Source organism: Branchiostoma belcheri, unplaced genomic scaffold, assembly GCF_001625305.1.
Source record: "Branchiostoma belcheri isolate BF01 breed outbred unplaced genomic scaffold, Haploidv18h27 scaffold18, whole genome shotgun sequence".
Lineage (NCBI taxonomy): Eukaryota > Metazoa > Chordata > Leptocardii > Amphioxiformes > Branchiostomatidae > Branchiostoma > Branchiostoma belcheri.
In genome coordinates, this window is record NW_017803268.1 from 1,770,818 (window position 1) to 1,785,589 (window position 14,772).

Consider the following 14,772-nt stretch of genomic DNA (forward strand, 5'->3'; position numbering starts at 1 on the left):
TATTTGGCTGATTTCTACTCTTTCCAGCCGCCTCCCGAAGCCTGGTAGAGGCTATTTAGTGCACCCAAATTTGGATCTGTGCACCCATTTTTTTTCTGTGGGTGCACCAGTGCACCCAAATATTTTCATAGGTCTACATAATGTAAAGATGTTAAATGTATAGTAGTATACAGCATATTCTTAAATTCTAAGTGCATGTCAGAAAAATAATAAAATTATTGTATTAGTACTTTGCTTTAGAAAAAAATGAAACATTGCTAACATTCTACTCATTTTCAGTTTTATATGGTGCACCTAAAAATATTTTGGTGCACCCAATATTTTAGGTTGGGTGCACCAGTGTAGTCTCTACCAGACTAACTACGTTGGCTATATGTAGGAGAATATTTGCCAGGGGAGTTTGGCCGCCTTGGGGTTTGACTTCGGAGGGAAAGAAACAACCTCTCCGCGGCCGGACTCCCCTGGCCACTTTTACTCTCTTTTTTGCCGAATTCTACGATCCGTAATCCCGTAGAAAGGCCTGGTGGAATCTAGCACCAGTGCACCTATTCCCAAAAATGAATTTCGAGCCCTGCAACGTACGGCTGTTTTCGCGTCGTGTGGCGTATAATGACGTTTACATGTGTTAGCGTGGTTCGTTACACAGCCCCACGGGCGAGCGGTGCATGTAGTCGGGCATGTTTGCGGCTGCCCCCCGCTGACTAGTGACGTCTACCCCGTATCTTCTAATTATAGCCTGCTCTACTGGTTACTGATATAGGCGTGAACCATGACAATTGAATTAGGAGAATGGAGACTTGAAGTATCGCCTGTTACTCTAGCCATATGCGATAAAAGTGAAGAATCTTAATAGAGTTAAGTACTTTAATGACACTTAGTGCAATGTGTTGTAATTGTAATTAGAGCAAATAAACATACTGTTATTTTCTCTATCTCTAACTCAAAACGACAAACTATTAAATCACCGATTGGGACTCGGGGGTTAGGTTGGGGACGTAACGTCGGGGCGATTTCGTTCTTTTGTGTAACTCAATTTTCCTTCCTCAACTTTTCTTGTAAATAAATTTTTCCATTATGATAATGATTTTCTATTTTTGCTCCCGTTTCTCAATGGGCATGTAGACTTTTTGACATAGTAGTGGAGACTTCTGAAGAAATAATTTAAGTATTTACGGTAGATTCCTGGTCATAGTAGGGCAACCGTCCTTGCGCATGTGTTGTTGGGATCGTCCATTATTGAATAAAAACGCCAAATAAAACATTTAGACCCATTTGTATTCTTGTAACTGTATTTTAATATGTTTCTCTTAAGCGGGACACTTAGCATATAAACTTGTTTGAGGTATTTTTGTTTTTGTAATAAGTTATATTTGTATTTTTGTTGTGTTGTTTTGGAACTTGACCTAGGTCCCTGTTTAGCGGAAGAGAATGGACTCGTCCAGAGGGCAAGGCCCTGGTTTATAAAAGTACTTGAGACCTGGGTAGTGTTACAGTCCGTCACGCGAAATCAAGATCTCTCCGGGTTAGGTTCGGAATTTCATTTCGCTCGACTCTATCGTCGGCCCTATCCGGTATACCGGCCCGCCTTTCGGAGGAAGTACAGCGAAACGGCCTCTAGGACTCCAGCTGCCAATTCGATTCAAACCGCCGGCAGACAAAAGCTATCTCTCCCGCTGCGAACCCCGACTACATTCCCCGACCCTGCCTGTCCACCAGAGCCGGAGGCTACTTGAGGATTTTCCTCCCCACTACACCGTATTAGTTCTCGGTACGCTCTGACGTTTGGCGCCCTTAAAAACTCGCGCCTGACTAGAGGGGAGATCTGTGGCTTCGATTTGTGAAGCGCCTCTACTTTTATGTCATACATTTTTCAACACAGGCGTTCGTTCGCGCGGTACGTATACACAGACGCTACGCATACACAAACCCGGACTCCGAGCGGGTAGGCTTTACGTGCTGATGTAGGTTTGGAAATTTGGCGGATCTCTCGGTAAAATGTTGTGATTGAGGGCTGAAAGGAGACGGGCTGTTCCTCCTCGGTACGCTGGGGGAATTTCTGAGCCATCCCCGGCCGGAGAGACAACGGGCAGTCACGGGTGAGGACGGGGCAGAGGCGGGAGGGATTCACGGAGAGAAGGGATGTCGAGACAAACAAGGCTTTACATCATGGTGGGCCTGGCTTTCACGTTGGGAACTCTCTTCGGGCTGATGGTGCAGCTCCCCACGACAACCAGGGAAGACGGGCGGGCCAGGAGGCACGCTGTCCCCGAGGAAACGGCGAAGAACAGCCGCTGGAAGGTCGGGCTGAGGAAGCCAGCCGCCATCTTCGAGTCGGAAGCATGGGAGGGAGGGAGGGACGATGCACTGATAGATAGAGATGAGAGTGGCCATATCTCGGCTGTCAGCGGCGGGCCAACCTCGCAGGAACATCAGGGAGGGGACAAATCACGGCTACCTGTTGATCCCCGCCGTTCGGGAGAGGGTCACGCGGGGCAACTTAACCCTGTGGCCGAGAAATTACAGGACCTTAATCGGCCTGTTGCGTCGGATCGAACAAGGGCGGGCATCGGGGGAAACGCGACCGGTAAATCACGCCTGTCAGTCCGGGAGGGGTTCAGACAATGGAGTGGAGCTAACCACACCGTTACGTTCCGATCGATCGAGGACGTAGTGCGGGGCGGCGTGTTCTGGAGCAGGCAGGTGGAGGAGGCGACGCCGCGGGGATGGGACGGCACCGCCGCCGAGGACTGGATGAGACGCGCCCGGCTGTCCCGTGTCGTGGCCGTACAGGTAGGTAACACCCCTATTCACTATTATGTACCATTACCTCCACATACACCTACAACTGCCACAAGAAGCGAGAAGAAGTTGAACCTGTTAATAGTAGTTCACATTAGTATGCATGATTTAAGTAAGATATTACTGTATTTTTTCCTGTTTATTCATGACCTGTACTTAGCTTGTAAGAGCACAAACGTACAATAAAGGTCTTTCATTCACTATTGTTCTACCTGCCAAAAAACGTGTATTCTAGCACCCCCCCCCCTTTGTTGTCGTTTATCAGAACTGTCCGTACAGAATAGAAGATGTTTTGACAGTTTTACAAGCAAGGTTTGATTACTAGCCCCAAGGTCATCCACCAAATCGTCAAGGTCAAACGCTTCCCTTCCACGGGGATGCAAGTTCACCATTTTCCCATGTCAAATCTCTTCTCTCTTTCAAACGGCACCGCTACATACCATCTCTTCCCTAAGGCCACAGCAAGTAAATCTTATGGATGGCATCCTCCACAGATTCCAAATCTAATGCGAGCGGGCGAAAAAAACAAGGCGGGCCGAAAAAACAAGGTTCTTACAATTTTGACTCAATCATTGTACAAATGGTTTTAATTCAATGGGAACATCACATATACACAGCCAGCATCACATATCACTGCATCAAAGTAAGAAACAAAACATAAAATCAGAGCCTTGTCTTGTCTCCTCCATTTATAGTTATCTGCCATCCACCTTCCGGCATGACAACAGACATCTTTGCCCATTTTCGGCATGTTGACCACTGTCAGAAGGCAACAAAATTTCTTGTTTTTTTTTCCAAAATCAGGCGAAAATTAATGCGCGTGCTGATGTCATCCATAAAAATTACTTGCTGTAGCCTAACTACCCAAACAGAAGATGCATACGGCTACAGTTCTACTTTTCAATACTCAATCCTGTAGGTTTTTAGGTTATTTGCGTTTGACCAATGAAATCCCGATCACGTCGCTTTACATCTGACATCACCACGCAATAATTCTAACAGATCACTCCGCCTGTGACACAATTCGTTTCTGATCTCTCAATCTCCGAAACATCGATGTTTTTCTATCCTCTTTGTCTTTTTGTTATGGATGATCCTATTGGCTGTTTGGGCCCAGTTACTCTCCAATCAGAGGTGTAGGCTTTTGGGTTATTTCTCCTTTTTTTCAGTTGTTTTATGCGTGTTTATTGGACTTTCCTCTTTTATTTTTTTTAGTATTTCAAGATATTTCGAAAGTTAAAGAATCACATAGGCACTTGGAATTTATTCTAAATAAAGAGATCTTTGTTCAGACGCTTTCAAAATGTTTCAGAAATATCTAAATGAATTGAAATATATTCCTTTTGTTACTAAGATATTCTTCCAAATAATTCAAAATTATTACAATCATTATTTTAAAAACCCTCTTGGTGACTTGACTATTTTTTACGCCATCTCAAATAACTGCCTGGCCAATTTGATACTGTCTTGCTAAATTCAATACTGTCTTTGCAACTACTACGATCTGCATGGAGACTAGGGCCCAGTTTAATATTTTTACGCCAGCCCTAATAACGTCCTGGCAAATAAATTAATCAAAACTACCTGGCCAATATGATACTGTCTTTGCTAAATTCAATACTGTTTTTGGTTTGGTTTTGGCTTATTTTTAGCGTGTTTTTAGGCTTTTTTATTGGGCTTTATTCTTTGCACTTGTATCTATTTTACGCCAAAAAAGCCCAATAAAAAGCCTAAATTATATAAAAAAAATATATAAAAATAAGCCAAAACTCAAACCTCTGCTCGGAGAGTATTTGCAGACACTAAACGATCTGCTTGGAGACTATGGCCCAGTGCGCATGACGGGAGTTTTACGAGTTTGAACCTGTAGTGTGAGGTCATACGTTACGCTCTCACGTTTAACTACTAACGGTCGCCATAAACACTCAGGCGCCATTTTCTCATCATACAGCGTAGTAAAAAGGATTAAATTATGTATCTACGATTATCAGGCAGCATTTTTATATTTTATCTATTCGTAACACCAAAAAGCAAACCTTACAATAGCGACAAAACTCGCTCAATTGCAAAGAGTTACAAATTGCAACGGACGAGAAAGGCGAAATATACATTATTATACCAATTATATATTTCAAAACCACTGTACATCATAATTATTAAGCAACATGATAGAACATATTTTGCTCTTCAAATTTCTACACGTAAATACCCCCCCCCCCCCTTGTTATTCAGTTTCGTTCGATGTAGAATTAATCTGGTCAAAAATTGTCTAAAATGTCGTTACATGTGGATTTTCAATAATCATAACGGGTGACGTCTGCTAAATCCGCAAAGCTATTTCAGACCAACAAAATTGGATTTTCAAAGTCAATATTCTTGTCAATTTCTACAAAATGTAGTATGGCATACGGATATCTGTGAGACAAAAAACGGCTGTTTGTAAATTTGTATCGTAGGCTGGTTCTAGCTATTTATTGGTGGTACCAAAAAATAAAGGGACTCCACACGTAGCTTGTTTTGGGGCTATTTTAAACGCTTTAAGAATGAAATGATGACGAAAATGTGCTACGAAATGGCAGTAAATGTCAATATCAGACAGAATTCCTCATCTTGAATATATTTGTTTTGTTTTGCCGTTTCAAAATTGCATTGGATGCCGTTGAAACCTACACAGAGTACCATTAGTGAAAACCTCATCCACTCGCATGTAAAGCACATCCAAACGTTCCCCCTAGAAGCTTACAATGTCATTCCTTCTAATGTCAATATCAGACAGACTTCTTCTTCGAATTCCATTTTTGTTGTTGTTATTTTGCCGTCCTGAAATTCCAAGTAGTTTTTAGGGCTTGGAAACCCAATTTTTTAAAGCCAATATTCTAGTTATTTATGTACATATTGAGCTGAAACCACACTATCCCAATGTATATTGACACTCATGGAGCAAAAATTCCCAAAATTCTGACGAAAAATGGTTACTGGAAGGGCCCTGGGCTGATTTTTAGGGTACCACCCAGAAAATAAAGGACTCATCTTGGGGCTTGTTTCTGCCGTTTTAAATGCCCAAAGTATGAAATGCTGATTTAAATGTGCTAATGTGGGACAGTATGTGTCAATATCACAAAGATTGCCTTATTCAAAATATTTCCAGTTTTGCTGCCTTGTGACATCGCACTGGATGCCTTTATATACCATTAAAACCCTCATCCCACTCACACATCCAAACGCTTCCCCAAAAGCTTACCATGTCATTTCGGCTAATAGCGCCCGTTCCAAGCCAACCCAAACGGAAGAAAATAACGATCGTAGCGCCCCACATTTCCGCTTTATTAATTTCCTTTGCTTGCAGTAATAACACGATGATTTTGCTTCATCCTTCGCGTATTACTAAACGGCGTAGCTTGTTGCGCCATTACATTTCCCAGGTAGTATGGGAGTATTTTATCATGATTCTTTCATTTACCACAGATGAGTAAAAATCCATTCAAACCTAAAACCGCCGGCTTAAGCATAACTGATTGTCTATTTGATCGGAATATTCGATGCCTCTTACGTTCATTATGGACGCTGTACCAAAACTCGAAAGTTAATCCTTCAAAATGTATACGTAATATTATCTAAATGGTTGCCTTGATGAAACCCACTTTTCGTGCACCATTCCAGCAGCTAAACTCAATGCTACGCACGTATTCGTTGAGTATGTGGCGACCCATAGCCTTTTCTTTGCAAGCTACTTTTTGTGCGGCATATTTTATAAATAGTTACATCTCTCCCGGCGGTAGTCATTTGTCATATAACCCAATTTTGTCGCCACAAAAGCGCCCCAACGTCGCTCTGAATCGCCTTGGGGGAGAGACAGTGCATTTCATGACAGTCCTATTTTTAGGAGCTCCGTTAAAGGCATCCAGTGCAGTTTTTAGGGCTTGGAAACACAAATTTTCAAAGTCAATATTCTAGCCATTTATCTACATACTGAGTTGCAACCACACTATCCCAATGTATATTGACCATCATGGAGCAAAAATTCCCAAAATTCTGACGGAAAATGGTTACTGAAAGGGCCCTTGGCTGATATTTGGGGTACCACCCAGAAAATAAAGGACTAATCTTGCGGCTTGTTTCTGCAGTTTAAATACCCTAAGTATACTTATACTGATTTAAATGTCAATATTCTAGCCATTTATCTACATACTGAGTTGCAACCACACTATCCCAATGTATATTGACCATCATGGAGCAAAAATTCCCAAAATTCTGACGGAAAATGGTTACTGAAAGGGCCCTTGGCTGATATTTGGGGTACCACCCAGAAAATAAAGGACTCATCTTGCGGCTTGTTTCTGCAGTTTTAAATACCTTAAGTATGAAATACTGATTAAAATGTGCTAATGTGATGCAGTATGTGTCAATATCATAAAGATTGCCTTATTCAGAATATTTCCAGTTTTGCTGCCCTGAAATCACATTATATAATGTATTATATAATTATATAACGTGTAATGACCAGAATAGTTATTACCTTCGACAGAAGGTTGTGTTTTCGGTTGTGTTATGTTGGAGTGGCTGTGGTCTTGGTCTGTACAATTTATATGTTTGTCGACACCATAACTTGAGAAGCTATGAGTTGATCTTTTGTGGTTAGCGCTATAGAACATGACACTACTACAAAATACCAGAATGTAAACAAACATGGCTGACAGTTATGTTTCCATCTTTTAAACACGCTGGCAAGGCGTTATACATGTATTTGACACCTCCACTTCCTGAATTCGCAATGGATTAGAGTTGATTCAAATTAGGTTTTAAAGAAATGGCTAGAAAGTGCACTTTTTGCATCGTCCTATTGTTACATAATGCATCTTTTTTAATGCATCGTTCCGTAAGACACTTCTGTATGTCTGCCAAAACCGGCGCCACTGTGACAATGCTGGAAGCTACCATAATATAAGCCTAGCTATATAGAGAAATCGGCTATCCAAACGTACAATTTCATAAGTAATCGCCTTATTCTTACAAAACCAACAGATTCATCACTCAAATCCCTAGCCATACAGGCAGTGAAAACGTCTTCACGTAACAATATATATTAAAGAAAAAATCCCAAATTCCCAAGGGAAGTATAGTGGAAAATTGCTACTTAGATATTGCTAATAGATACTTATTCACGTACTTCAAACGAACAGGTCGTAGACGCCATTTTAACGCCATCTAAACGCAAAAGTCCCCAATTAAAAAGTGTTTTTCTTTGCGTTTTGTTGCCTGTCCTACAGGAGGGTTGTGGGCGCATGCTCAACAGATTACTGACCCTGGAAGACGGTTCTCTAAGCTGCGCACGATACCGACAAAACACGGACCAAATACAAGGTAAGTTGATGAAGGTTAGACATCCAGGTAAACGATACTCGTAAGAAAATTCAAACTCTACTACTGGATCAGTTACGGATTTTAAAGACTCTTACGGTTGTTGAACAGGTTTTCTAGTTCTAATTACCTGTATATTGAGTGAACCGTTCTTTTACATGATAAAGCTTCTTACGGACCTTGTTGTTTAACCGGTTTTTCTAGTTACTTGTATATAAGAGTGAATCGGTTCTCTGTTCATTTGTGACGCTGAAGAAGAGTGATGGATGTCACTCGAAACGTCCGGAAATAAATAAAAACCCGTAACTAATCCAGTAGTAGAGTTTGAATTTTCTTACGAAATACAAGGTAAGGAACTGAATTTTCTACTTTTCTGTCAACGGAAAAAATACCCAATTATTACATAATGTCACTTTGTGTAAACCCTTTTTGACTGATTCTAAACGCCTTTTGTGATATTTATATTATTACATGTATTTGTGACATCCAAAGTAGCATTAGCATTACTTTTTATCATTTTTACTGTTTATTTATGTTATTATGATCTTGCGATGAGCCCTCGGGCATGAATTTGCAATAAACTTTCTATTATATTTATTTTGATTTGGTTATACCACAATTATTATTATTATTATTATTAAAAACGGGAAATGTATAAAATGCACGTAAATCTCCACAACATGAATCTATGCAAAATTTCACAGAACTGCATTTTTCAAAATTGCTTCGATAGACTCAATAAGTGGACATAATTTGACGTATTACTTTTAAGTTAAAACTGACTAGAAAGGGCCCAGTTAGCCATTTAGCATAGCCTGGGTTCAATCCTGTTTAGTTTACGTCCGCTTCCACAGTCGCTACGGACGTAAACTAACCAGGATGGTACATATCCTCTAGGCATATTATTCACTCTATTTGAGCCAATTTCTACGTGTATTTATCCATGCCTCAGAGGAGTCTGGCCAAGACTCGCCAAATTCCAAGAAACTATAGTCCCCAGTACCCCGGGAATGTCTTAGCACGCCGTGACAATGATGAAACGGCCCTTCTAGTATCTGAAATTGCCGTCATCCATCTACTACTGTTAGTTTCGCTTGGGAGGATAATGTAGAAAGTTTCTATACCCCAAGGACGAGGTAGGGGGATGAGATTTTTTCTTCATCCGTCATCCAGTTTGTACTTTTATTGCCTATTGTCTTCATCGAACCAATGAAATCCGTGACTCTGTTCGGTTGTGTTTCGGAATGTGGTTACAGCTTTACTAGTACTCTTCCAGATAAAGTCCTTGTCGTTTATAGCCGAATATGGCCTCATGAACACTACCGAACAAGGTCGGCTGGTGTTCGGCAAAGTCGGCAACTGTTCGGCTGTGCCACAGTGCCAGTCGAATGTTTCAACATGTTTGAAATACTAGAGTGTTACAGGAGGTTGGACCATGATTGGCTGGTGTTCGGGAGTAGGTCATCAGTGTTCGCGCGTGTTCAAATTTGAGTCAAATTTAACTTAAATTCTATTCTATTCGTATGGAAAGATAGGTGTGGCCAAAATCTGGTCAAACTGCTCCCAAACATCAGCAAAACCAAATTGGTTGGTTGTTGGTCGGGGGAAGGTTCTGAATGTGTGACGGGGGTTGAACGGTACAGCAAGCATTCTTTGAGCGAGGGAAACTTTATACATTGTTTACCATGTTTACCTTTGTTTCTTTAGGAGAAGTGTTGCACGTTGTTTACCGTGTTTATCTTTGATTGTTTAGGACAAGTGTTGCACACTGTTTACCATGTTGTTTATCTTTGTTTTGTTTAGGAGAAGTGTTCTCTTATTACCTCAGCCGTGTGCTTGAAATCCCAAACGTGCCTCCGTGTGTCCTGAGCACGGTCAACACCAACTCTCACCAGGTAGGTTCACGTGGGGTTAGCCCTGCTTTGTTTGTGTCTTACTCCTTGCAAGTCGATCATTACCTCCGGGGAAGGAGACATCCTTGCGCGGAAGGGTTTTGTGAGAGATTTAGATTTTCATGTTCGCAGCTGTTTCTCGCGTTTGGGTGGACGGATTCTTTTGAGACTCGGTATATGTTTTGCTATTGGGCTGCGGATGATAAACGTTCTTTTGTTTTTATTGTATATGTGTTTTCGGGCGTGAAAATAGTGCCTTTTGGTGGCCCCAAAACACCCCTTTGAGCGTGAAAGTGGTCGCGACCGTTGACCTTTGGCGTGTTTAAGCTATTCTCGGTCTGGTCCACGTATATGACCCCTCACACAGAGGGGTGTCCGGTCTCGATAAATTCTTTGTTTAAAACCCTATATAAAAATATACAATAAAAAGCCCGGAGGTATAAAATCTCAGATTTTACTTGTTTCAACTTTTTCTGTGTCTATGAGAAACAATTGAAACCGTACATTCTTCAAGCAATATTACAATGGAAAGCCATTGATTTGTACATCCGTATGGTATCCAGAACCGTGCCTACTTAGTTCTATGCCTGAATAGACAGGGGCCAGGACCAGGCACGGTTCTTGATATAGTCTTCGCATATCCAAGAACGTAGATTTGCCCCTGGCACGGTTCTGGATACGCTTGGGCTATCCAGAACCGTGCCTTCTGCATAAAGCACGGTTCTGGATACAGCATTTGTTTGTGCTCTTATGGTATCGCCATTGAATTTCTATTTTGATGCCTATTTTACTGAAAAACATGTTATTTGGTTATCGTTGCGTGTAGCCTGGATGCCAGGCCCATAGCACACTAGGCCCAAAGTTATTCAGAGTTAGAGGAACACAGTATAACCTAGTGTGCTGTTGGACTGGTATCCAGGCTACGTTGCATGTTTCGACAAGCTTTTCAAACTCTAACGTATGACTGATCATTTCTTTTCAGTGGACAGAGGTGTCACACGACGTGCACCTGTCCCAGTGGAACGAGGGGAAGTTGGTCATCCTCTCCCGGTGGGCGGACCACCTCATCCCCGCCTACATCCCGCGCAAGCTCCGGTACGACGACCGGCGCCTCCACCCCGTCCCCGAGGACCTGGTCGGGCTGTCCGCCGCAGAGCTGGGCGAGCTCGCGCAGTGGTCAGATCTCATCGTGTTCGATTACCTAACAGGTACGAAGACGGGTTTTAAGTTTAAACTTTTGATGCAACACAAAGAAATTTCGCCAAAAAGCAGTTACTCAAGCAACTGGATATGATTTTGGAAATCATATCTGGTCCAAAATCATATCCAGTTGCTTGAATAATTGCTTTTTGGCGTATCTCATTACCTGGATGTCTAACCTTCACAGACATATCAAAGAAATTTCTCTCATCTAGAGTTTTCGACCAGTCACACATGATTAAAGGCATCCAATACAATTCAGGGCGGTAAAACAAAACATATTCTGGATGAGGAAATCTGCCTGATATTGACATTTACTGTCATTTCTTATCATAATTCGTATACTTCAGGCTTTTGAAATATCTCCAAAGTGAGCGTTTGAAATATCTCAAAAGCAAGTAACGCGAAGAGACCATTTATTTTTGGTACCACCAATAAATATCTAGAGCCAGGCTATGATACGAAACAAGCAACCATTATGTGTCACTAAAAAGTGATTGAGGTTTGATTTTCATATTCAGCAAAATGAATAAAACTGACGTAATATCCGCGTGGCCTTCTTCAGAACAGATGACCCACTTACGCTGGGCACGTGACCATACGGTCACATGACGCCAGTAAAGGCTCAAAGGTGTCTGGATGTCTTTTTAGTCCTATATGCCCCTCTTCCAATGTGTTTATTTTTAGATGCTTTGAGATTTTTTTATTGAAGATTGTACCTAGCTAACACAGAGAGAAATCACTGGTGGCAAACGTATCCTTCGTTCCGTACGTCGAAAACGATCAATAGAAAGATGAAGAATGTCTTTGAACTTCTTCCAAAAACGCCAGACATTCCCCCCACGCAGTTGCAATCGCAGACGTATTGGAGAAGGCTATACGTTTTTTTCTTATCTTGGAAGAATATCACAAAGACTGGCAAGTGGGCAAGTGTCCAACTATCCGTTAGCCTCACTCTACTGAGGGCATGTTCATTTGAAATCCAATCGATATGCAGTATTTATCCTAGCACTGATTAGAATGCAAAGTCAAGGTTGGGGCCTTAAATGACAAGGACGTTGTCACCCAATGTGACAATGTCTTAAAATAAATACATTACTAGTGATGTCGGTTAAACTTTAAATTAATCCACAAACATAAATTTTGACTCAGTGACAAGAAATTTTCTACAGAATGTTTCGTCTTCTTCAGGCTGTACTGTAGGTCAGTTTTCTTTATCTCCAAGCAGATATTTAGGTGGCAGCAATACACAGTATCAAATTGGAAAACTGGAAATTACCTACACACATTGAGATGGTTTTTTGGCTAATAACAATGTTTTAACCCTTCAGACATAGTTTTAGACATATTACCTTTTATTATGTATATTTTAGAGATATTTGGTACTCGATGTTCAATGTACTTTCTTTTTTTAAGCTTAAGCTTGTTATATTTGCAATACGCCTTCGGGTAGGAATTTGCAATAAACTTATTAATGTTTGGCATTATTTTTCAGCAAATTTTGACCGCGTGGCCAACAACATGTTCAATCGTCAGTGGAACTCACAGATCATGGACTCCCCTGTCCACAACTTGGAGAAGTCTGCGACAGACGGTTCTCTGGTGTTCTTCGACAACGAAAGCGGACTCCTCCACAGTTACCGACTCCTTGACAAATACGCACACTTCCACGACTCTCTCCTCAAGTCGCTGTGCGTCTTTAAGAAAAGGACCGCTCACATCATAGAGAGTTTGCACAAAAAGAAAGACGTCGGGGACCTTCTCTTGAAAGAATTCAAAGCGAACGAGCCCCTCCAAAGATGGCTGCCTTTTCTTCCGGATGCGAATCTCAGGACGTTGAATGAGAGGATTGATTCAGTCTACGAACAGATCCACAAGTGTCGGAAGACATACCACGTAGAGGGAAGATAGGAACAACCTGTTGCTTTCGTACGGGCTCAGAAAGAACACAAAAATGTTGCTTTGTGCAAAATAGTTATACCTGTTGTCATACTGCAAGCTTTCAAGGAGGAATCAACAAGACAACTGACTGTTTTGTATACCAGGTAAGGTTTTGAAACAGTGCTTTAGTCAGTCTACATATCGTCTAGTGCCCTTTGCGTATATCATGGGAACATATAGTGAACTGTACATGTAGAAGTGAACTCTAATTTTGTAACAGATGTGTTTTGTATTAACTATGTCAACGCCAATGATAAAAAGATATTGTGATATTTGTGAAAAAAATGTAACGTGGCATCCGGTTATGTCGTTGTTAGTCTACAAATCAGGCTTCGGAGGGATGTCCTAATGTTGCTTTTTTTGTTTGTTTTTGTTTTTCTCTTTGTTGCTATTGTTTGCTTTGTCGATAACGTATTGTCTTCTGTGCTAGTTAATATTGCCACGTTTTACTAGCAAATACAACTATCAGAAAGCAATACGTAATTGTCGAAATAAAAACAGAATCAAAACAAAAACTGCAACATTACGATCCTTCTCGCAGCCTGTTTTGAGGCTACATCGGTATGTTTGTAGTCTTATAAAAGTGCCGGCTTGTATTTTATATATGGAGATGAAAAAAAGACCCACGTATTATGGAATAGCGTGAAGCATCGAGGCGGGTCCTCAACTATCGTTCCAAGTGGCCTCAGGATATTATTGAATGGACTTTATGCAGTGGCTCCGATCTCTTGTATTGATATTTGTTCCATTTGAAGCCCAGCTAACGACATGGGGCATTTCACGCGTGCATGGCGACGGCAATGGTTCTAGGGCGATCACCAAGCAGATATTGGAAGAGGAGATCGTAATATTTCTTCACTGTCTCCTGTTATTGAACCGTTGAAAAACAAGAATTCTGAGATCTCAGACCTCCATGGAATATTTAGATCTTATATAATGGTGACTTTGTCCTTCTCGTTCACCATAGTGTCTTTTCTTTATCATGCAAGGGAAATAACACTATCAGCTGTAAAGGAGGTCATGTAATGGAATTAAAAAATACCTTCGGAAACAGCGAGCACTTCCAGATGTAGATGCAAATAATGACTTTTAAGAGAGAGAGAGAGAGAGAGAGAGAGAGAGAGAGATGAATGAATGAATGAATGAATGAATGAAAGGTTTATTCGTCAAAAACACATGGCTGCCACAGGCTGAATTGCGTGTTTTACAACAATGACAGATTTAAAAATACGCTTAAAAGTACATACTTGACCACATTAAAAGTAATAAGGGAAGTGCTTTTAAAACCTACATTATATATACAAATCGGATATATACAACTCTCAGCGTTCCATGATCATACGTACTGTTGGCTAACACTGTTAGTGAGAGACCAAAAACAAAATCTCCATTTTACATGTAATTCAAAACGGAGCAGTTATAAAAGTGACGATCTCCCTTTTAACATCTGCTTGGAAATGAGAGTCAAACTAGCGCCAACCACTTCTACACGGTGGAATAATATTGGCGAATTTGCCACCATGTCAGCTTTGATTTTATATTTTTTACTTTGAATAATGTCCACAACTTCAGTCACTGAACG

The 14,772-nt window shown here is 41.1% G+C and overlaps 1 protein-coding gene across 1 annotated transcript; it reads left to right on the forward strand.

The window, feature by feature from the left end:
• Positions 1-1,459: 1,459 nt before the first annotated feature.
• On the forward strand, positions 1,460-13,540 carry LOC109467478 (four-jointed box protein 1-like). The gene is made up of 5 exons (XM_019765492.1): positions 1,460-2,790; positions 8,067-8,160; positions 9,961-10,052; positions 11,032-11,257; positions 12,745-13,540. Exons 1-5 carry the CDS (start codon positions 2,140-2,142, stop codon positions 13,158-13,160), a joined length of 1,479 nt encoding a protein of 492 aa, XP_019621051.1. The 5' UTR covers positions 1,460-2,139; the 3' UTR covers positions 13,161-13,540.
• The last annotated feature ends 1,232 nt before the right edge of the window (positions 13,541-14,772 follow it).